Source organism: Chrysemys picta, chromosome 6 (assembly GCF_011386835.1).
Source record: "Chrysemys picta bellii isolate R12L10 chromosome 6, ASM1138683v2, whole genome shotgun sequence".
In the NCBI taxonomy this organism is placed as follows: Eukaryota; Metazoa; Chordata; order Testudines; family Emydidae; genus Chrysemys; species Chrysemys picta.
Genome location: NC_088796.1, coordinates 76312570 through 76336242, shown reverse-complemented (window position 1 = coordinate 76336242; position 23673 = coordinate 76312570). Strand labels below are relative to the sequence as shown.

Here is a 23673-nt window from a genome sequence, read left to right as displayed (position 1 = left end):
GTGGGAGCGCGCACCCCAACCCCCAGCTCTGAGCCCCCTCCCAGAGCCAGCACCCCATACCCCTACTCCAGGCTCAGCCCGGAGTCCCCTGCCACACTCCAAACCCCTTGGCCACAGCCCAGAGACTGCACCCTCTCCTGAATGCCAGTCCCCTGCCCCAGCCCGGTGAAAGTGAGTGAGGGTGGGGGAGAGCAAGCGACAGAAGGAGGGGGGATGGAATGAGTGGGGTGGGGCTTAGGGGAAGAGGTGGGGCAGATGCTGGGTGGCACTTAAATTCAAAAAGTGATCTTGTGCGTAAAAGGGATCAAGACCACTGCCCTAACATATTAAGCTGCACAGGTTACATGACACTAGTGGGTGCGGGCTGTGGGTGAATGGGAAAATGACAGGTGCAGTTTTATCAACCTTGAATGTTCCAAAATCATGAGACAGACCAAACAAACCAAGGTTTAACTTAAATATCATAAGAACCCTTTAAAAATGTTTTTAAAACACACTGCTATTTGATTTGTTTTCTGATTTCTGATTCCTAGCAAGAATAGCCCCTTTTGTAATTCAAGAAACTCTCCTGAAGTGCACAAAAAATATACACCCAACTGGGGCAGTGCCTCTCTTTTACTCCTGGTTGACAGGGGGGCTCTTCCCCAAAACCATCCCTTCCCCAAGCACTGATCTCAGCTCTCTCCTCTGTGCCCTGCCCTTTACAGCCTCCTCCCTTCAACCGGGCACCAACCCACACCTCACTCTTTCTACTGTTGCTGGGCACTGCCCCTGCCCAGCTCCCATCCTAGGATACCTTCCCCTCCTCAGCAATTTCTCCCCTTCCCTGGATGCTGCCCCTTGTGAATGTTCTGGGAGAGTGCATCCCAGTTGGGGCTGGCTCCCTGCAGGCTAGAGAGGAAAGCGGAGACACCCACCCACTGAGCCATCTACATGCTCCTTGGATCCCTTTTCTACCATCACAATACCCCTATCTTTGCTTCTCTCAGCCCACTCAATGCTGAATAGAAGGAGGGGACAGTTAAAAACTATCCCTAAACTGGTTTCCTGTTTCTCCATCTGCCTCGTGGCCCAGGAAGCATGAACAGATTCGTCGTGAGGGAAACAGCAAGGAGAGCACCAGCCTCTGGTGTGACTCGAACTGCAGTCCAGAGTCTTCAGCTCAGTCTCCCAGCAGAGGCCTCTAGTCAGAACTGCAGCACCCCCTACATCAGTGGTGTTCAACCTTTTTTTATTTGTGGACCCCTAAAAAATTTCAAATGGAGGTGTGGAGCCCTTTGGAAATCTTAGACAGTCTGTGGATGCCCACAGGTTCGCGGACCACAGATTGAAAACCACTGTCCTATGGTAATTACCACTTTTCATGGACCCCTTAGACATAGTCTGCAGATCTCCAGGGGTCCGCAGACCACAGGTTGAGAACCACTGCACTACATCTCCAGCAGAAACCCTGTGCTACCAGGCATTTCTCATAAAAGGCCAATTTTAATGGTGCAAAATTGTGGCACTTGTGAAAATATTGTGAGGGCTGGCAGTCCTGTGAGATGGTTCTAGCGTAGGGGGATGATTAGTGGCCTAGTATCTCACCATACTCAAGCATCTGGGCTACTTTGGCTGGAGAGTGTCCAAAGACATTATAAGAGACTGTTATAATACAGGCATTTTCCCTATCTCAAAATAGGTCAGAAGCGAATCTCCCCAATATTCCCCAGGAAAGAAGAAAACCTTCGTAAACTAGACTTTAGTGTCCCGATGCTGATTTCACGGACACCAGTGTAAGTGAGAATTCTCAGATTCTTGTTTGTCTGAACCAATGTTTCTCAACCCATGGCCCACTTGCGACCCAATCAGCACATAGCTGCGGCCCAGGTGACATCCTCAGGGCCATACAGGAAGTATATATATTGTGTGGATGTAGCCCACATAACACACACAGAGCCGTATATGTGGCCCACAATGGTAAGTAGGTTGAGAACCACTGGTCTGAACTATTAAAATCAAGTTAGGTATATGCGAGAAAGATTTGGATGGTAAGGGACAGACAGCCCTAGCCCTACATTTAAAAAAAACAAACTCCTGAACTACTAAAACTGCTAAAGTCATTCAAACTCCTAAACTGCTAAAAGATTAATTTTAAACTTTTCCCAAAGTTGCTAGCACTAGGTTAAAATAACAGAGCAGTTTAAGGAATATTTTCTTTTAAAACAAACATATATCTTATCAAATGCTGCATTTTGCAGCACACATTTATGGCTATTGAGAGATTGGTCTGTCTGCCTGACAATCTCATAATGCAGTACATTTAAATTAGAAAGATTAAACAAATGATCAAAATCATGAGACTTTGTTTTAACATATATAATTTTTTCTGAAGTCCAAGGCCGGGTGAGAAGAACACAGAAGGCAGAACACTGTACTTTATGTTCACATTATGACTGGAGGTTGACTTGCCCTACTCATGAGAAGAAATTTAATTTCCATTCTCATCTGGTACTTGACTTTCGTTCAACAGAGACCAAGCACTATGCCAAACAGAACTAAACTGCATGGTGGATTTATGAGTATGACTGCTTTTATGCATGCTCACAGCTGAGGCCTCTAAGCTAGTTCACCTGTGACATTAGCAGAAGTCCACCACAAGTGTAGGTTATTTTTTTTCTTTTTTAAGGAAATCAAGTATTTGCCCTGTTTTTATTCCTGACATCAATCGTTTCATTTATCTCAGCGGCGAATTATTTTAACAAGCACATGCAATTAGGGGGGAAAAAAGCAACAATAATGAAGCCAAACAATTCACTCTGCATCAGCACATACCATGCATAGTTACACAGACGGTCTTCAATCAGCATGCTAGAGGAAAGATTGGTGTAGCTGGAGTAAGGCCCCTAGGGAAGTGCAATATATAAGTCAGTTGAAAACATGCAATGAGCTTATCACATGCACAATGCACACAGACATATTTAAAGTAATTGTGCAGTCAAAAGGTTACAGGAGAATTTTTAACAGTGAAAACTTTTAAAAAAAGATACTTTAAAACATAATTAATCTGTTACTTTTTTGAGGTAGAGAAAGCCCATTGCTATGAGGTATCTCTGACCAGCTGTGAAACTACATTTCCAGATGAATTTGGTGTTTGACAAAGATAACATGCAGATGTGGCACCTTGACATTTAACAAGATGAGCTCTCGAGATCCCTTCCAGTCCTACGATTCTACATACAGCAAGTGTCAATACTGCAAGCAATGATTGATAGTGTCAGAATTTCCTTTCCAACTGTTTAATCTTCCTAAGTGAGCTAAGTAAACTATTTACGACACCACTTTCTATCAGTTTGCAGTGTTGTAGCTGTCTTGGTTCCAGGATATTAGAAAGACAAGGTGGGTGAGGTAATATCTTTTACTGGGCCAATTTCTGTTGGTGAAAGAGAAGAGCTCTGCGTAAGTGCGAAAGCATGTCTCTTTTATCAAAAGAAGTTGGTCCAGTAAAAGATATTACCTCACCCACGCGGTCTCATTTTCTGCCAGAACATTTTTGAAGACAATCAGTCCTTTTCTCTCTCTCAAATACCTGAATCCATCTTTCTGAAAAATTTCACTCTTATGGTATCGAGTTACTTCTGTATTTCAATGGCAATTCAACTATTACAGCTACAACAATTTGTAAGCTATCTGAAGGCCCAAATCTGCAATCTTTAATCTGGCTGTGTATTTCTATGCAAATAGCATTAAGTGCACCCTCTCTTGTCCACCTAACCTATCCCATTGACTTTACACTTTTAATTTTCATTTAATGTTTTGGCACTACATGGTCTATTAATAATACAGTAAATTGTAACCCATCTCTTATGAGATTGCTTTTTCTTCTTTTTGCCTTTCTTTCCTTCATTCACTTCTTTTCACTGGCTGTATATTTGGAGGCACCTTTTCCTCCTCTTTTTCCATTTACTCCTAAATTATATTTTTTGACAGTACATAATTCCTCCATTTTTCTCTCCCTTAGTCTGTTTTCTGTTCTTTTGGTGTTTCTCCTCCCCTTCAATTTCTCCTTCCTTTTCTTGTCCTCCATTCGTCCCTTCCCTCTCGTCCTTCTCACCCCAAGAGACTTTGACTCATCACTCAGGTTTAGTGCTCCACCACATCCTGCCACTCACACACTCTATTCTCTTCCTCACCAGACATGCCTGTTGCTTCTCACAGCCACACACATATACACTGCAATCACACTGTTTCCCACCCCTCTGTCTCTCTTGCATTCACACATACACACACCCTTCTTTCTCTCCCTCCCCCAGGGAGACACTCTTTTGGAGTAATTCTTCTCCCTCTTTCAAACAAGGGAGGCGGTTTCTGAACAGACACATCCTTCTTTCCCCTGTTCCTCTCAGGAGGGGCACTTACTTTGGCACCCAAGCTGCATGCAGTGATCATGGCTCAGCTCACTCTGACATGCCAACTCTCAGATAGCAGGTACCAATCAGCTGCTCTGATATGAAGAGGAGAGCGTAGGGGAAAGAAAGCCACAGCTGGGAGGGGGTGAGGAGTGAATTGGGCAGTGGTTGCTCATGGGGAGCACTATAGCAGAGATGAAGGCAGAGAGGGGCAACAGCACAAAAAGGGTCTGTTTACATTATTTTCTGCCACCCACTCAATCCTGCCACTCTAGGTAACCAGGTCTATAGGATAGGGGTGGCCCTGAATTTATTTATTCCTTTGTAATCCAAAGGTTTTAAAATTAATGTTCTCACTATGAATTGTCCCCCAACAATAAGATTAAAAATTTATTCTGAGTGAAATTCCCCTCTGTGCAGAGCACAGAGCCAATGCATCAATTAAGGGCACTTATGGACTTAAGTGGTTCCTCCCATGGGGGGAGAATTTCACCCTCAACGATTCCCCCTCCATAAGTTTTCAAATAAAAGCCAACTATGATCTGCAGTCTGTGTTTCTTTTTACCAATCAAGCAGCGCATATTGTTTGTTTGTGTGTACATGGCTATGGGGAGGGAAGAACATGAGGTTGTCATTCTTAATCAAAGGCAAATTGTTCATTATTTAAAAAGGAAAAGAAATGAGAAGAAAAAAAGGCTTCCTTCCCACACCCTGAGAGCACTCACTGTCTTATTTTTTCCTTTAGAAGGAGCTGCTGGATTTCCCTTGCTATCTGTAGCCTTTCTTCCTAATGAGGTAAAGGGCAATGTTGATGAGGTTTTCATCAGGTTTGCTGTTTGACAGTTGTTGTTGTTGTTCTGGTTCCCGCTCAGAGTCTCCATTATAGATCTAAATGTTCCAAATGGCCTTTTCAGCTGATCCCCAGGTTCAGTGCTGGCTGGAGCCCGCTGAGGCGCTTTGCTCCGGTCTTTGTCCTTTTCCTCATTCAGTTCAATCTCTGTTTGCTCCATCTGCACCACGGGCTCCTCAAAGGTTACTCTGAGTTTTAAATTCTGGGAGGTTCTGCGCTTTGAAGATGGAGACTTGAGGGCACTCTTAGGACTAGTAGCAACCTTTTGAACAGTGGCACTGTCAGTGCTGGACTGAGAGGTATCTCCAGAAACCTGGCTCTGAGATGCAGTCCCAGACTGATACTGGGGTTCGTTATCAGGATCGCTGCTCTCTGAAGAGGGAGACGGGCTGTGGCCATCCACAGATTTGGAAGCTCTAATGCCAAAAGGAAACCGGCGCCCTGCTGCCAAAGTGTGTTTCTTAATCATCAGATGCAAACTCTCAGTGCTTTCAACACTTTCTACTATGGGTTGTGGCCTTGGTTTGTCAGTTCTTTTCACAGGAGTATTCTTCAGGTCCTCAGAATTATTTGAGTCTGTATCAGACTCGCTGAGGGATCTCTGCATAAGCTGCCTCAGTCTGGCTAACTTCAGCTCCCTTTTCTCTGGTAGAATCTTCTTCACATTCTTGGAGGAAGCATGAACATCCTGAAATTCCAGTGTCAGCTTCTCCTGCATACAGACATTCTCAGAGATTTCTTTCCCCAACAATTGGCGCAGGACTTTATCTGAGTCCTCATCTTTCATCTTGGACCGAGTATGGCTGGAAGTTCCTATGCTGCCAAGAATCTGAATCCCGTCTTGGGTGTTCAATTTACTTTTTGGTAGAGACAAATCATCTGCATCAGAGGCTTTCCACTGAGGTTTTCCAGAAGTGGGGGACAATGGTGAACTTAAAGAAAAAAAAAAAAGAGAAATGGTTTTCAATATAGGACACCACTGTCAAATGTGTACAGATATAAAATTCAGTGCTGCCATTTCCAGTGCACATCTGTCTGAGCAAACTGCTCCTCTTATCCCCTTGATCTTTGTCCACGTAGAATGTATTATTATGGAGCAACTGCAGTGGCTCCACAGTGAAAGCTTTAACTCCGTTTCCATTCTAAACTAGATTTTGAGTCCCTTTCTCTGCTAACGTTCACAAAGAAAAACTCTTTGCAGCTTGAAATTGTGTATGGCTACTTGAATTCCAAAGAAGAATTTTAGAGGAAAATTTGAAAGAAACAGCTGTTTTTCAGTTATAGATCTTTCTTACACATATTTCAAAAAGGTAAAAAAAACACTCCTTTTTAACTATTTTTGTCCAGTCATAATACAAAGATAGCTTGGCCTAATTACCACAAACATGCTTTGTGCTAGCCAGAGGTGCATTTCACACATGTTAGATTTCACCCACCACTAACAATAAATCACGTAAGACTATATAAAAAGCTAGGGCCATTCACACCTCCTCCTTTATAGTTAGAATATTGAAAAGCATGTAAATATACATTAATTAAGTTCAACATTATTAGGACGTTACGCTAATAAAAACACCCAAATATTGGAAAGTGAGGAAATACAATCTTAAGTCTGGTTTGCAAAGGATTTATCTTACAGAGCTCCTTCTGAGGCATGGATCAGAGTCCACAAATTCCATATCCTGATTACAAACCAAACAACACCCTGCTTTTACTCATGGCCACTGGCAAAAAGACTCAGTTACGGTTAATTTGAGGCAGTGTAGGTGTGAATTTCTTCTTTTTTCAAACAACTGTAGTTCTAATCGTTTCACAGTCTTGATGCTGTTGTACTAAATTAATATAGTATTATTAATCACTTCATCTTAATTAAGAAATGTTTTAGTATATAAGTGAAATAGACAAATTAAAGCTGTATCTGGCCTCCTGGGAAATGTGCATGCAAAAACTACTTGGGTCTAGCATAGAGATTCTTATCATTTGGGTGAAAGAAGGTTAGTTCTGATGATCTTCCTTTGGCTCTTGGAATGTGCTTCAATGAGCAGAGCTATTGACATGGCAAGATGGGATGGGTGAGGGAGTTGTAACTGGGAGGAAAACAGTGACCACCATGAAAGCAGAGTTTTAAAAAAATGAAGAGACATTTTCATCCCTACCCACATAATCAAGAGGAGGAGGTTAGTGGTTAGAATTAGTGAGTGATGCAGAGCATGAGTCTTCCTCTCCCATTTGAAAAAGATATACCAACCGAGCAATTCACCCACCAACCCACCCCTCTTGTATATACAAAGACTTCTCCAATCTCAGAAGGTGCATTTGCACTATCTATTTCTACTTCAGAAAATAATATAAACAATAATGATTTGCACTTGTATAATAACCCATCCAGTGCACTTTACAAATACTAATGATTAGTATTTGTTTCCCACAACTTATTAGCTGCTCTATAAATAGCACTCTAAGGGCTTGATCCTAAGTCTACTGAAGTCAATAGGTGACTCTTTCCATTGACGTTAGTGCCTATGTTAAAATGAAGTTAGCTCCATAACACACCCCGGTTATGCAGGAAAGTATCATCTCCATTTTACAGATAAAGACACTGAGTGAGAAAGAGATTAAGGGAACAATCCTGCAAACATTTAAGTATGTGTGTTACTTTACTCCCTTTTGCAATCCCATTGAAGTCAACTGGATTGACAACTGAGTAAAGTTAAGCACTTAAATTCTTGCAGGATCAGGATATAATTGGCTTGGCCAAAGACATATAAGAAGTCTGTGGCAGGGTCAGAAACATAAACCAGGCCTGCTGGCTCACAGTCTTGTCTCCTTCCTCCTCCTTAGTGTTATTCAACTAATGTCAAGTGATCTATTTTCGCGAAAGGCGTTGACATGTTAAATTATATATGTTTCTGGTTCTGTGGCTTTGTCCCATACAGCTAGCTAGTATGGGCAAAACACGTAATGAGCATGAGAAGCCATATTAATCTGCAAGCCTTTTTTGTTAGCAACCGGTTTTATGAGTTATAGCTAGCATAAGGTTACAATGGTACACATGGTACACAAAGTGAAGCTTTACAATTTCACCAGGTGTTTCCAGTGTTCACTGTGATTCATCTTATACAAAATGTACTCTGCTTCCACAATAAATCAGATTTTATATTGGTGAGGAACAGGGATGATTAGTTCTGCTTACCTCTTTCTAAGAACGTTCAGTATTTACACCTATTACAAGCTGGCAATTTAAAAGATGTGAACTTTAAATCAGCAGTGAAAAACAAATGTATTGAGTTTTAGCAGATGTTTTACTATTTTTTAATGTGTGAATGATTAGATAGACCATGATCTCTCCTGATAATAGTTATACAATAAAAAGGCTCCAAGTTACACTACTTTAGAATTCTACTCCTGGAAACTGTTACCTTGGGGATGTTGGTAGTGATTGGCCCTCTGATCTCTGGGCTTCTAAAAGCTGCTGGAGTTGGTTCTGTAATGTCACACGTTCTACTGTCTGCCTGTAAGGAAATATTAAACCATTAAACCCATTTTTAAAGGCTGCCTGTACAAGAGGATAAATGATACCACTCATTCAACATCACACTCAGAGGAAAGTCTCTGTTCATCTATAATTGAAGATGCAAATATAGAGCGTATAAAAATATTAACATGGACAAAGAGGTTCTGTACTCCTGTAAATTGCCTCTAATCCCTACGGGAACCCTGTGGTCATTGTATAGCACCTTCTGAAAGCTGCCTAGCCAATATAAATTATTTAATACTGGTAGTGACTGCTGTAAGTTGCATGTTTAGAATTTTAAGCAGCAGTTTGCTGGAGCTGAGTGATGCACAAAGCTTAATCCATCTGGTGCCAACTTAAGATCCCAAACTGTCAAGTCACAGCAAACTTAAGGTCAGATCACAATGGCTCTTACTCAGCTGTGCATGGGAAGGGAATGGATGTCCCTTGCAAGAGGCTCTAGCTCTGGGGAGTACAGGTATTGCTCGCTCCTATTCCCTCTGCAGAGCAAATCACAGGAAGGTCAAGAGGTGGGGGCAAGGCCATTGCCCACAACACAGGACTAGTGCATCAGCAGAACTATCTACTTCATCCTGAAGGTCAGAGCAGACTGTGTACCTGCACTCTCACATAGGACAGTGGTGAAAATACCACAGTGTAGTCAATAGAATACAACCATAGCCCATACACAATCTCTTAATTTCCTGTTTTACTCTGTATGTGCTTTGTAAATAGTCTGCATGCCCATCTAGAATTTGGAGAACCACAATTAAACATACAATATTGTGCATAACTGATATTGCACATATGATTATAGTGCAACCCTAGCAAAGAATGAGAGAAAGTCCACATTTGCAAATAGGAACACAGACACTTATTCCGGGTACAGAGAGATCTACATAAACAAAAATGTGAAGATGACATCCATAATAAATTGCATTTATCGTGTACCTGTATGGCTCAAGACAGACAACATTTAGTCTTGTACCAACGACAGATTTAAACTCCAGTATCTCAAAACTTTGCAGGGCTAGAAATTGAGGCTTCATAACTATAGGAAAAGAGAGACTCGCAGCTTTCCAATAGCAGACATAGTTCTTCCTTCTCCCAGGGTATGTTCCCACATACAACATTTTACCATGAAGATGTTTTTATGTATACATAAGTATTTTAAGGCCTTTTTAAGAGGTGTTTTAAGTTTATTAGTTTTAATTTTTCTCTTCTTTGACAGTTTGTAGTTGGACTCACGGTAACTAAGACACAGGTAGAACAATATAAGAACTAATCCCAATAAATTTTTTTAAATTCTCTAAAAGATTTCCGGAATAGCTTTTCTGTAAAATATGTCATATAGAGAATACATAGTGGAGTGGGGTAGTATAACAGGTTTTACTGAACATATAGTTTAAAAAAGGCCAAGTTTTCAAATGTGTGTGCAGAAGTTGTGTCAACCAAAGTGCATACACAAATATTGGTTGTGTGTATTTTTCTGAGAGTCCACTTTAGGTGCTCACCTTTGAACAATTTACCCTTGGAAACATTTTGTTACTTCATTTAAAAAATCCAGTTCTCTAGAACAGGAGTATATGAAGTTTGCACCCAACTGAAGCCTTCACTGACAACTTGCTAGGAAACTTGACACTATATTAGCTAGCCTCATATTTGATACAGCGATGCTGGCCACTAAGGTTATGTGTACACTGCAATGAAAAACCCACGGCTGGCCCGTGCCAGCTGACTTGGGCTTGTGGGCCTATGGCTGTTTCAAGGCAGTGTAGACTTCTGGGCCCAGGCTCTACGACCCTGTGAGGTGGGAAGGTCACAGAGCTCAGGCTCCAACCTGAGCCCGGAAGGCTACTCAAACGAAAGAGCCTTGCAGCCTAAGCCCTGCAAATCCAAGCTGGCTGGCATGGGCTGTGTAGTTGCTGTGTAAACATACCTTAAGACTGAAGCATATTTTATACAATACTCTATATTGATTCAAGCAGTCTTTTACTCAGCTCAAGATGAAGCAGTGAATGAAGACTCTGCCGCGAAGACTGGCCATGAGCTACAATTTATAACTTTAGGTGTGCACATTTACTTCCCTTTGCTCTAAAATTACTGCAATCCCAGGACATATTCAAGACATGGACAAATCTGAACTATATTGATTGAGGCCACAAGAAAATGGATTCATCTGTGTTTTGAAAAGATACGTGAAAATACTTTCTAGGAGCAGAATTCTGGATTCTCCAGTCCTGAGTGGAAGGTCGGGGAGAACACTGCATGGAGCTTCTTGTGGCTCCCTGATTCAGGGCTACCCAACCTGGGTGCAAATTAGGGCATCACAGGAGCAGCCCTAACTTAACGCTGGTGTATGATTAGCCGACCTCTGCTCCACTGTGTCCTATCCTCTCCATCCCCTTCTGCTAGGGGTTGGGGATGGTTAGTGTGACGGCTGGCTCAAGAGGTGGTGGAGCCACATCTGCCACCTTTCTGCTGGCTCGAAATTCTTTTTGCTCACAAGGACTTCACCATTGGCTCTTTCTGGCTGGTTCAAAGTGTACTACTTACAAAGTGGCCTTAAGCAGACTGCAGAATCTGGACCTAAGTTTCCTGGGATGGAAGCTTTGACTCCTCTATCCATTGACAAAGCTATCTCCTGACATAGCTGTGAATACTCGACATACGCTAAATTAGGGTACCATCTTAACTAAAATACCCATATTTGTGGGCTTGCTATTTAGACTATCACAGATAAGCTTCACACAAAAGAGAAAACTAGAAAGATTTAATAAAAAAATGTGGAAGACAGGTGGTGTAAAGTGCTGTTACCCACAATGCTGTCAGCACATTTGATTTTATTTCCTACCCCTTTAAGCATAGGTACTTATACATTAAAAGTGACCATGCAAAAAACACTACTTTTTTTTTCTGCTTTATGTATTGGTCTTATCTACCTCCTTTATATTTTTAGTATTTTTAAAATCTTGTTAGTTGTGCAGCACTAACATAGCTCTGTGACAGTGAGCTGGATTCTTTCCTAGCTCAAATACCATCAACAGAATTGTTAACTAAGTTCCAAATACAGAGTCTTTATAGGTGGAAATGTCAGAGCCAGAAAGAATCCAGATGACTTCTCAGATCCCAGGTTGTATTTGCAGGACTGACAGAAAATAAATGTTTTTTTCTTCTAATGTACCAAGTGGATCTGGAAAGCACTAAAGCAATAAAGGTAAGATCCCAACATGCCATTTTACAGTTACTTCTCAAAGCATAACCACACTTTAAGTTATATACGTCTTCTCTTCCTTTAATTTTGCCCCTTCCTTCCCTTCGCCTACACCGTTCTGTGTACTATTTTAAAATCACTCCTACAATCTGTCAACACTGGATTATACAGTAAACTCCCAAGACACACTCTTTTCTAGGGTCAGGCAAATTATTTTCATTTGCGATTACTCTCTGATATCTACATATCTATTCACTCACCTCTTACCCTTTTCTCAACTTCCATTTCAGCATATTAAAATAAGAAACATAAATCACATACAGTGAGAACTAATCTGAAAGAATGCAAACTGTTTCATAGGTGTAACTTCCTATACTTGTAACCTTTATTTATGTGTTTCCCTCACTAGAACATCTTTTCTTACAGTTACTCCTGCCAAGCCTCAATTATTTTTGAAAGGCATTATACAAAAAAAAAAAAATAGTCCTATTTATTCTTTATTAAACTAAAACTATTAAAGCTTACTCCATTCCCATATTTCCTTCATTTCATTACATAATGAATACTATGTAATAGACAAGCATGCACACACACGTGACAGCCTTGTGAATTACAGGATTATATATTCTTGAGCAGTACTTTGTCATGCAATATCATGAGCTTTAGTATTAAAATACATAATTACAGATCACCCTCACTGCTTTGTGTATAGTTGGGGGTTAATTTACTTCTAACCACCTAAAGACCAAATACCGAGATTCTTACTCAGCTTTTACTTAAGCAAACTTCCCACTGAAGTCAGTGAAAATGTTTCATGTATAAGAAATGAATAAGGACCTCAGGGTGTGGCTCGAACTATGGGTCCGACCTTGCTCCTACTCAAGTCACAGAGTTTAGTCACCGATGACAGTGGGAACAAGCTGAGGCCCCAGACTGTATCAAAATGTTCAATGCACCCAGATCTATTGTTTTATTAAAAAAATCCAGACACTTTATACAGTAGAAAATAAAACACATAAGTAAGTAAATGATGGAATAACATTTTAAAGTTTACGCCTAGAATCTGAATACACTTTTATATTTATAACAGAGTACCACACACAAAAACAACGGAGCATACGATAAGGTTACATTTTATCCTATAATCATTTTTATTTGTTTGGCTTCAATTGCACAACATTATAAAACCATTCATATAAAATTTCAGCTAAATCCGGGCATTTTATCTACAGAATGTAGATGAACACTGGCAACAAAATGAGAGACTGCTTTTTGATGAAAACCTGTAGTCCACGCTTCACTGACATGAGGGTATTTTTGTCTATATCTTTTTATTTTAGTGCTTGGCTTGGGTAGATGATTCCCACCCCCAGCTCCACCAATGTTATCTAGCTATGGTATTATGTCCAATACATCATGCTGCAAACCACAGGGAGTCCACAGAGAAGTCTGCCATGGAAGGACACTGCCAAAGAGATCTAGGGAAGGGCTGATTTTATATCTTTGGGCCTGACAGAATTGTTCAGGCCAAGATAACTCAAGCAACACACAGGTCAAGGCTGCTAATGCCAGTAGAGGGTCAAAAGTTGGCTCATTTGTACAGCAGGGTGTCTTGTGATCAGAGGTCCACGGGTTCCTTAGGTCACAGACATACTACTGAGAAAATCAGTCTGATTAACCAAATTGTTAAGAACCTTGATGACCTTGAGAAGTACAACCAAGGCCTTTTTATGTAGGCATTGTGAAAAATTTGTGACTGTCTTGGGAATCCCTTTTGGTTGGCTGCTCCCATTCTGAACTGATCATGTTTTCTATAACTAGACAGAGAGGTGGAGGATGGGCTTTTTATACTGAAGCTGATGGTAAGTACTTGTTTGTTGTTTCACTTTCCCTTTGACCCATGGTAGAAAGAATTTTCCTGGATCTCGTTCTCTTCTGGACTGGATTCTGAGTTCACCTTATTCTGAAGATGAGGATGATAGATAGGATTTCTGGTTTCTAGACATTTCCTATTTTCTGAGTGTCATATCTTCTCTCTGGAGAGAGACCGAGACCACCTTAGAGACTTTTTGTGTTTACTCTTAGCCTTTGAACTTGCCCATTTGCTCTGATCAAGGGGAAACTGAAAACTGATCTGAATGTTCTGTTTTACTCCTGGTTTTGTGCTCTCCCTTAACACTAAACCATGGAGGGGTTTAGTCCAGGAGCAGAGAGCCTTTCCCCCGGCAGAGAGCAACACCCAGGTGCTCCTTTTCTGGGGACAGTCCTTGAAACAAGAATCAGAAGAGATGCTTCTTGAGCTGGTTCAGGCCTCCAGAGCTTCTTAATATCAGCTGGTCAGGCTGAGCAGCAGGGATGGTGATTTGATTTCACATAGCCAGATCCCACATGTATTTGGAAAAAGAAGAACAGGAGTACTTGTGGCACCTTTAAGGTGCCACAAGTACTCCTGTTCTTCTTTTTGCGGATACAGACTAACACGGCTGCTACTCTGAAACATGTATTTGGGACAGTCTGGCTTGATAACATGCTAAGGGTGGTGCCAATTCCAGGGAGGCAGATGAAGTGGCTGGAAAGGAAGGTGGTAGGTGAACTGCTGTATCTGTAGGACACAATTAACCACTTCAGCGCTTTCATGGACGGACATAAAAGGGGGTTTCAGAGAGAGACACTTATCCCTGGCTAATGAGAAGCACTGGTAAGTAAGTTGAAGTCACTGAGTCTTCCAGCAAGTCTGGAGCTGGAGTTCCAGTACTGGGACTGAAGCTGGTAACCCAAGCAGGCAGGCAGAAGTTGCTTTTTTGAGCCACTGATGGATTATTCCACTGCCTGACTAGGCTGCAAGACAGCTCCACAAGAAGCTCACAGCATTTTGTCTCCATCAGAGATTGGGGAGAGGCAGCTGTTGCACTGAGTGGAACAAAGCCCTTTGGCCTGAAAAGACAGACTCCTACAGAGCACAGTTTGATTTCCAGCTGGGGCAAGCACAGAAACCAATCTGAAGTCAAGTTTAATGATTCTAAGGGTTTCCTATGCTCTACAGCTCAAGGGAAACCAGGGGTCTGAGAGGTAACTGTTTCTGTTGTCAGGAAATATTCTGAGCTAGATTATATTCCTAAGGGGGAAAATGTGCCCGCTGCTTGCTGGCTGACAGATTTAGTCTTCCCTCCCCAATGAGGCATCAGAGGTAAAATCCAACACAGGTACGGTAAGTCTTGATAAAAGAGAATTCTACTGAAACAAGAACTGAAACAGAGAACTGATGGTTGCTATTTATACGCTCCACTTCTATTTCAGTTTGTTGAAAATATAATAACTGAGATGAGTATCTGAATAAGAGTGAGTTTTCAATACTGAAAGACAGCATATGAAAAGTGTGACAAGATATAACATTTTTCTCTTTTGAATTCACTGCTTTGGAAGGCGTTTCTCACTGTGTGTGGGGAATGGGGAAAGGAACGTAAGCAACTGGATCTAGTGCACTGCTTAGCGACCTAATTCTTGAGTGTCATGTTCAAGTTACCAGGAATCAGGCAGGAGCCAGACGAACTCATCTGGATGGGGTCAGACACTAGTCAGGTCATCATGAATCAGGACACCGTCAGGATACAAGTAATCAGGCATATCTGAGTCTGAAGCACTGGACGAGGTGTCCAAGCAGCAACCAGGTAGAGCCTAATTGTGCAGACAGACATCTTCCTGTGCCTCTCTTTGGGTTTAAATAGGAAGCCCGGACCAATTAGAGATCCCGGTGTTCCTCCAATCAGGGCCCAGAAGAGGCCTCAGTGATGTCTTCTGGTTTCTTGTTCTCTCCATTTGGTCAGCAAGTAGTGATCAACTGGGTCTGAGCCATGGAGGTGTCGGTTGACTAGCAATCTTGCAGGCTCAAGACACGTGGGGTCATTACAGTGTGCGTCTAAAATCTAAACTGTAACTAACTGAGATGTTTCAATAATACAAGTATACACACATTTGCATATATGTACACAAAAACAAAATACCTCAAATGAACTGAAGTGTTCTGTAATGATAAAGGAGGCAAGCTGCTACTGTAAAGTCTTTTTGTTATATATACAAAGTCCTATGTGGCAGATACACATGTACTTAACAACAAAGGAAGAATAAATATTCAGTAAAACATTTTGACCTTGATTCTCAAGACAATAGGTTTGTTACTGACAACATAAATCATGTGACCCATTTTTCCATGTTTGCATGTGTAAATGGGATATGGTGTGCACTAAGAGCTGGATTTTCAGCGTTCATTTTGGGTCTAATATTACCTCTGATCTCAATGGGAGCCAAGTTAGGCCAATACTGAGTGCTTTTGAAAATTCACCCTAAGGGGACATTCAATCACAATAATGGCTTACACAATATAGTTATGCTATCGCACATCTAACATTTTGAAAATCAGGCCCTTGAAGCTAATTCATTTGCTATGAGTCAAAGTGATGTGCTCAAACTTGGTCATATACAGAAAAAAACAGAACAGAGCTATTCTGGAAATATTGTATTTCCAAGACCCAAAGATTTTCCAACTACTATTTTCATTATTCCTCACAATATCAACACCCAACACTGTAACTGCAAATAACCGTTTTAATTATCTAAATGTATGCTAAGTGACTAGAAAAATAAGATTAGAAATCATGTGGTCCTTAGGCTTTTAAGGGGACAGGTATAAGGTGATTACTTACACACACATAAATACACAGATATCGTCACTCATACTCACGCCCACATAAGAACAGCAAACTTTCACCAAGATTAGTAGAAGAGCTAAGCAGCTAAAGATGAAGGAGCAGATTGATTAGAGTTTGAAAGAGTATGGTGGTGGATGGAGAAAGAAGGGGAAAGTATTAATTGACTAATTTTAATGTAGAGGAAGCAGAGGGACCTACTTAATAAACTGAAGACAAGGGAGAGACTTGTTTGGAGAGCAATCCTGGTCTAGCCACTATCCCACCCTTATGAAGTAGACACTTACTCCTTTAGTTGTTTAGTTAACTTGACAACCTGAGATGCCAATGACATGCATGTCTCCACAACCACTAAGTAACGGGAACACATGGTGTGTCCATGTCGTTCAGCACTTTGTGAAGGTTTCTCTCCAGCACGGTTTTGCATGGTGACATTTGCTCCATATTCAACCAATGTCTGTGAAGATGTAGAAAGAACACGAGTAGCTGTAAGTGTCTTTAAAATCTCTCTATAAACTAAGGCAAAGATTTTCAAGTCAATGGGAACTGCTGGGTATTCCTACTAAGGTTCCTAAAACTGAATTTAGAACCCTGACTTCAGGCACACAATTTTGAAAATCTTGGTCTAAATTATTTTTAAAAATCATCCATACAAATAACTCTTCAGTAAGTCAGAGCTCCTAACTTGACAATCAAAGTTAATAATGGGGAACAGGAGTAATTTAGAATACTGAGCTATCCCTTCAGATGATTATAGACACCAGATGATATATTTCCCCCTCTTGCTTTTCTTGTCCCACAGTTAACTTGATTTGACACCTTTTGTTACTTTGTTTGTATAATGTAACTTTTATAATGGGTTTTAAATCTAAAGTATACTCTGGGATTGAGATTAGTGAATGAAAAGTGTTTACATTTGGACACCTGCCAAATTTTGCTTGTGATAATCAGGGGTGAAAGTAAGATAAAATACTTACCGGTATGGGGGCCTGGCTCCGGGTCCCCAGAAGGGGCGGAGCCTTGGGCAGAAGGGGTGGGGCTTTGGGGTCAGCATCCCCCAGCCAGACCTTCCACGCTGCCTGGCCCATGCTCCCCGGGGGCTCCAGCAGTGATTTAAATGGCCCGGGGCTCTGGCCGCTGCTGCGGTACTGGGAACCCAGGGCCCTGGGGAAGCTTCCCCTTTTGCGCCACCCCCCCCCCGTCGGCTGCCCCTGGGTGGGGGGCGGAAAAAGGGGCAGCAACATTAAAGCGCTGCCAGTTTCCACTTCTTACTGGTACGCCGTCCCGGCCTACTTTCACCTCTGGTGATAATCCAATAAGCCTTTTTCAAATGCACTTGTACAAAATCTGTCTTTCTGTGAATGACTAACTAGCCTGATTTTCAGAATGCCTTACTATGAAATTACCAATCTGAGCTTTTCAGCTCAGCTGGGTTTTCCCTGGCACAGGGAATCCCTGGGTATAATAAGGTCAACGTAGCTAGCTTTCTGTCCTGGTCCCTTGGCATAGGAGCATGTTGGAGATGGAAGGTGTGGCAGACTCAGAGGGGTGACCGACACACTCGAAGAACTCTAGTAGATGGGAGTGGTACAACTTTCCTTTACAGAAGCTGTGCTTTTTTAAAAAAAATCTGTTTAATTATTATTTCAATCAATTTTCCTGGTACTGATATAAATCTTACTGGTCTGTAATCGCCAGGTTTTCCCCTACTGGTTTATTTATCAAATAAAAAAATATTTTCAAAAATTCAGGACAATTTATTCAAGTTAACTCTTCAGAAGGGAAATGGGACTAGTCTTGCTTCCATTTAACTTCATTTCCCAGAATGGACTGGAATTGTTACTGTTCCATGCAAAATTATTTGCTAATCACTACTCTTTCACAATTTATTGCACAGCTCTAAGGGACACTGTCAAAGTTGGTAGCCTTAAACATTGACCTACCATGACAGTGCTCCCATCTGGTAGGTCCTACACCTTTCGCATTCCTTCCATCTATTTCTTTTCCAACTGATCGTTGCAACTATCTGAAAAATAATAACAAAAACACTAAGATAGGGATTGCGCATGTGCGCTGATTCGTTTAATGTGACTCTCACAATAAACTGGGCAGGGTCCACTCCTGATGTCTTTCAAAGCAGGCCAGCATATCACTAACAAGAAAATTCAGGAATCAAGGTTTTGTAATGGTCATGCCTCCGAATCTGTTTGATCAATTTCTTACCTCAATGTCTGCTGGTTCAATTTTCCCCTATTGCTCTTACTACGTACAGATGCCTGAAATGACTTTCCTGAAATTAGCACTCCTTGTCTATGACTCTCAAAAAAGACTACTACTGGTCAGATACATTTTCTCTGTCTCTCTCTTCCTCTTGTCCCCGTATCTTCTTTTTCCCATCTTGGCTTCTGGTTTTTATCTTCCACCCATGTAGTTGATCTTCTCTTTTCCTCTTCTCTCTATTCTCCTTCCTTTCTGACCAACATCTTTCTCACTCTGCTTTTCCACACAATCCCTTTGCCATCCATTTAGACTAATTCTTTCCCCATCCATTATTCATCCTGTCAACAATTTTGGCTGCCTAACACAAGAAGTGCTAGCAGCACTAAACACTAGAATCCTTGTGCACAATGCTTCTAATGATCCCCAGGGATTAAGACTGTGCAATGCTGCAGCTTGCTCAGCATGCAGTCATTCATCATAGTGCACCCTGGCTGTTCATGGTTTTTCCCTCCTTCTGGATAGTTGCAATGGTTTGCTCGAAAGAGAAATAGATGGCAAGCATCAGAAAGGTAAGAACTTTCAAAAGACGTCAATGCCAGAGTATGCCTATCAATCCTGACAGAGTCCCTTTCAACTCTTTAGAAGTTCATTAACTCATTAAGGGGTAGTCTCATCTTAATGCACATGGAGTCATGTTATTTTTCTTTGTATCAATTAAAACTCTCAAGAATTAAGGACTGAATTCCTAGTCTCATTACAACAGAATTACTTTGGATTTACACGAATATAACAGAGTGGAGTTTAGCACTTAAGGTACATAAGTTTTTAGAAGTTTCACTTTGAGGCCTACTTGTTCAAGCTTTTTTATGGTTGTAGTATCTTTTTATTATAAGGATTTATTTCTTACCTATAAGGTTCTCCATTTTGATATTAAGGGCTTTTAATCTGCAGATTTTTAAATTTAAAGGAGCTCTCTGAAATAAGTGTAGTTAGTACTCTACCTGTATACATCCTAAATAGCCATGCTGGGCAGCTATATGTACTGCACTGTTACCATCCTGGTCAACTTCATCCAAAGAAATCCCTTGTTCTTGCATAAACTGGAGAAGCCACAGAAGTATTTTCTCCTAGGGAAAAAAATTAAGAAAGAAATAAAACAAAAGCAAAACTTATTAGAAATGGCACTGGTAACACTGCCTATTTTTAAAGTTGCTTGACACTTCTCATAAGACCCTGTTTTCAGTTCATGTATCCCCTTTAAAATTCTTCCTCAGAACAATCTCTGTGGATGCGTGCGGTGTTGGCCAACAATGGTGAAGGACTATCTTTTTGCTGGGTAGTGCCCTTAAATTTTAATTATCAGAAAACAAAAGTACTTTATTTTAGAGAAATGCGTGTATAGGATTAAAAACCATTATAGTTTAGACATGTTCTTATATAAACTGCTCTGGTGAATATTAACGTCCAAACTTTGGAAGCTATCCTCAAATTCTGGGCCTCCAATTAGCATGGTGCAAATTATGCTATTTAGTCACCTATTTATCATCTGATTATACCTAAAAATCAAATGCTATCATTTGTACCAGTAGTGGATTGCAAGCACAAAATTAGAGGCCAGGTTCAAGCCCATTTAAATGTTTGCCCCTAGATTTTAGTTCTAGGTAACTTACTGTTAATATTTTTAAACATTAAAATAACTTCCATATCTCAAATGACTACACTCTTCAATAGGTATACCCCCAAATGGCATATGTAGATAAATTAATTGAATGTTTGAGTAATACAGATGAAAAATGAATTCTTGAACGCCAAAAGGCTGTTTCAGTGTCCAAGAAATCATTTGGTGTATTTTGAAGATGAAGATTCTTGGAAATGCACAGAAAATAGAGATGTTTTTCAACTAAATTAATTCAAAGAAAATGAAGGATGATAACAGGCAAAATCTAAAAGATTTGGGTAATGTAAAATAATCATAAATGTGATTCACATCTGCAGTAGACTAGATATTGATCAGTTATATATGATATTTTCAAGGCTTGTGACTATCATCCACTTGCAATAGTTATTAAGGTTAACCTACACTTGTAGAATGCCAGATCTAATTATTAAAAAAAAAAAAAAAATCTAAATTTCCCAAAACAAAACGTTTTAAGCATATGTCAGTCATGATATGCATCCTTCCATGACATGCTGCTCCAGGTGAAGAAGGAGTGACTACGTGATTATTGGGGTGAGTTTACGGTCTGTCAGTTTGTCTGTTGTGTGCCTGCTTGATTTGAGTTTATAGTGTCGTCTGTTTTAGGGGCTATGTGCTGAGACTAGAAGCCTCCCAGGCAAGGCTGAGAGCTTCCTAATGAGGTTCCCGCCTGCGAAATTTTAATTTCTGATCCCTTTAGTATCCCTTGAAAAGGGGGTGGGGGTAATGCAGTGAGAACAAGGATTTAAAAAGCCTGCTCCCAAGCGATCAGAGGAGCTAGTGAATAGGGGAGTTTTGTGAGGGAGATTAGAGAGAGAACATGAGAGCCAAAAACACCTAACAAACATACTGTAAACTTAGGCCAATAAACTCCCCTCAAAAAACAAAGAACAAACAAAATGAGGAGAAATAATGCAGGCAGAAGTCCAGCAGCAGAGTGGGGGCTATCCAGTTTACTGCACTGAGTGAAGCATGTATGATTACCTGCCTTGTGAGCAGCTGGTGTATATGTGCATTAGGTGCAAGCAACTCATGGCCCACAGAGATCAAGTACAGGCTCTTGAGACCAGAGTGACTGAAATGGGGGGAGCTAAGTGAGACAAAGAGATACAAAAGACAAGACTTTCAGGGACGTAGAGCAATCCCAGCCCTGGTCTGACAGCCTCAGTGCTGAGGAGGATGAAAATCTCAGGGAAGGAGAACATCAAGCTGGAGCGGAGGGAAACAATCGCATAGTTGGGACTTTCCTTCCACATGATCTCAGAGTATCCTCTTGTACTGAGAATTCCCCTCTGGGATAGGGGACTTCTATTATTGGAGACAGGTAATAGCAATGGAGGATTTGATTATTAGAAATAGAGATAGTTGGGTTTGTAATGATCGGGAGAACTGCATGATGAATTGCCAGCAGGTGCAAAGGCCGTGGACCTCTTAAAACAGCTAGATAGATTTATGGGCACTGCTGGGCAGGAACTAGTGGTCATAGTACGTATAGGTACCAATGACATAGGGAAAAGTAGGAAAGAGGTCCTGGAAGCTAAATTTAGGCTGCTAAGAAATAGATTAAAGTCCAGGACCTCCATGGTAGCATTCTCTGAAATGCTTCCAGTTCCATGCATAGGGCCAGTTAGACAGGCTTGTGCACTTCTCCTGTGAAGACCATCAGGCTTTGACTGACACCTGAAGAAATTGGGAGGGGAGAGTAACCTATCCACCAGAGAAGTGAGACAGGGTTAGCAGCCCATTAGTTCTTTCCCACAAAAGACACAGCAGAACCCAAGAATGATGGGGGTCCTTTGGAGAGGGTTCACTGTAGGGCTTATTTGGGGAAAGGGGACCCTATAGTAACAGAGAACTGTATAATCTAGTAGTGTATCCTCCCCCAAGTTCCCCACAAATCAGTATTACTGGCAGAAGCATCCAAACACTGAACCTTTTAAGGTTATCAATCACTAGATTTATATGTCGATTAGGTGCAGTATAAGATAAGGTTAGTTTACAACGTGCTTTTAGATAAAGCTCAATAAAAATGGCTAGAGGTAAGCAGATGTTATTCAAGTTTTCCCACACCTTGCACCATTGCCATGCATCTAATTCCTAAATTGTCACACTTTTGGCAAATTATTTCAGGCTTGTAGCCTCCTGGAAAGAGCATGTAAACTGTACCATATTGCTTGGATGTTTTCTGGTGTGGCCAAAAGTCCATTAGGACCATGATGAGATGACTAATCTCTTCTACCAGAGGTGAGAGAATAACGTACCAACCTAATGCGTCACTTAACCCTACTCACAGCCAATAATTTACACCTTGATGGCAGGAACTAGAAGAAGAAATAATTTTAAAACACATTAATTAAAATATGCAGTTGTATGGCGCCTTAACATTCTAACTAATTAAGAAAGTTTGTATTTAATAATTGAGAGGTTGCATTTAGTAACTAACGTAATTTCTGTTGCAAAACATTTGACTTGAAGAACAGTATAAAAGGGAATTCTTGTGCAAGCATTGAATCAGTCTCTTTTAAAAAGTAAAAACTCATTTAAAATGGAACCATACCTGACCATAGGAACCTGCATAGTGAATAAGGCTTGGGTGATCTTTTGAGCAACTTAATTCAGCAATGGCTTCTGTTTCGCTCACCATCCACCGTACACACTCCAGTTGACCATTCTAAATAGAGGAAGAGAAGGATTAAAAAAATTCCAGTTGTTTTAGATTCCAAACCACATCTACTACATATGGAAATGCTAATGAGAATCATATATGCATGCTGATTTTCATGTAAATCATCCTAATTTGTTTGCAACATTGTGTTTATATCTACTGATAACATATTTGTTAACCCAAGTGGGATGGCCTAATTATAACTTGATACTGATAACATTTTGCCTACTTAAATTTACCCGGGAGATTTATATGAATAAATTATTCCTCCCTTTCCCTTCTAAATGCCTGTTGTATAGAGTTTTTGGCACAGAATGGCTGCTGAATGACACCACAGATGCGGCTGCATTTCAAGAGTAAATGAAGTGATACTTTAATATTCAAGCTGTACAGAATGGAGCTCTGCTTGTGTTACTCATGAGA

At 40.9% G+C, this 23673-nt stretch overlaps 1 protein-coding gene across 9 annotated transcripts in view; it reads right to left on the bottom strand.

Annotated features, from left to right (window-relative positions):
- The window catches only part of SNCAIP (synuclein alpha interacting protein), a 113965-nt gene that overhangs the window by 3969 nt on the left and 86323 nt on the right, over positions 1-23673 (bottom strand). For 5 of the 9 annotated variants that reach the window (XM_005305144.5, XM_042854638.2, XM_065599273.1 and 2 more), the window contains 6 exons: positions 23143-23256; positions 19891-20016; positions 16957-17126; positions 8658-8750; positions 5114-6170; positions 2815-2885 (listed from right to left, as the gene is read on the bottom strand). In XM_005305144.5, the coding sequence (XP_005305201.2) occupies positions 2815-2885; positions 5114-6170; positions 8658-8750; positions 16957-17126; positions 19891-20016; positions 23143-23256 (1631 nt within the window). The remainder of the gene's footprint in view (positions 1-2814; positions 2886-5113; positions 6171-8657; positions 8751-16956; positions 17127-19890; positions 20017-23142; positions 23257-23673) is intronic. The other 4 variants (XM_005305147.5, XM_065599272.1, XM_065599274.1 and 1 more) reach the window with 1 other exon arrangement.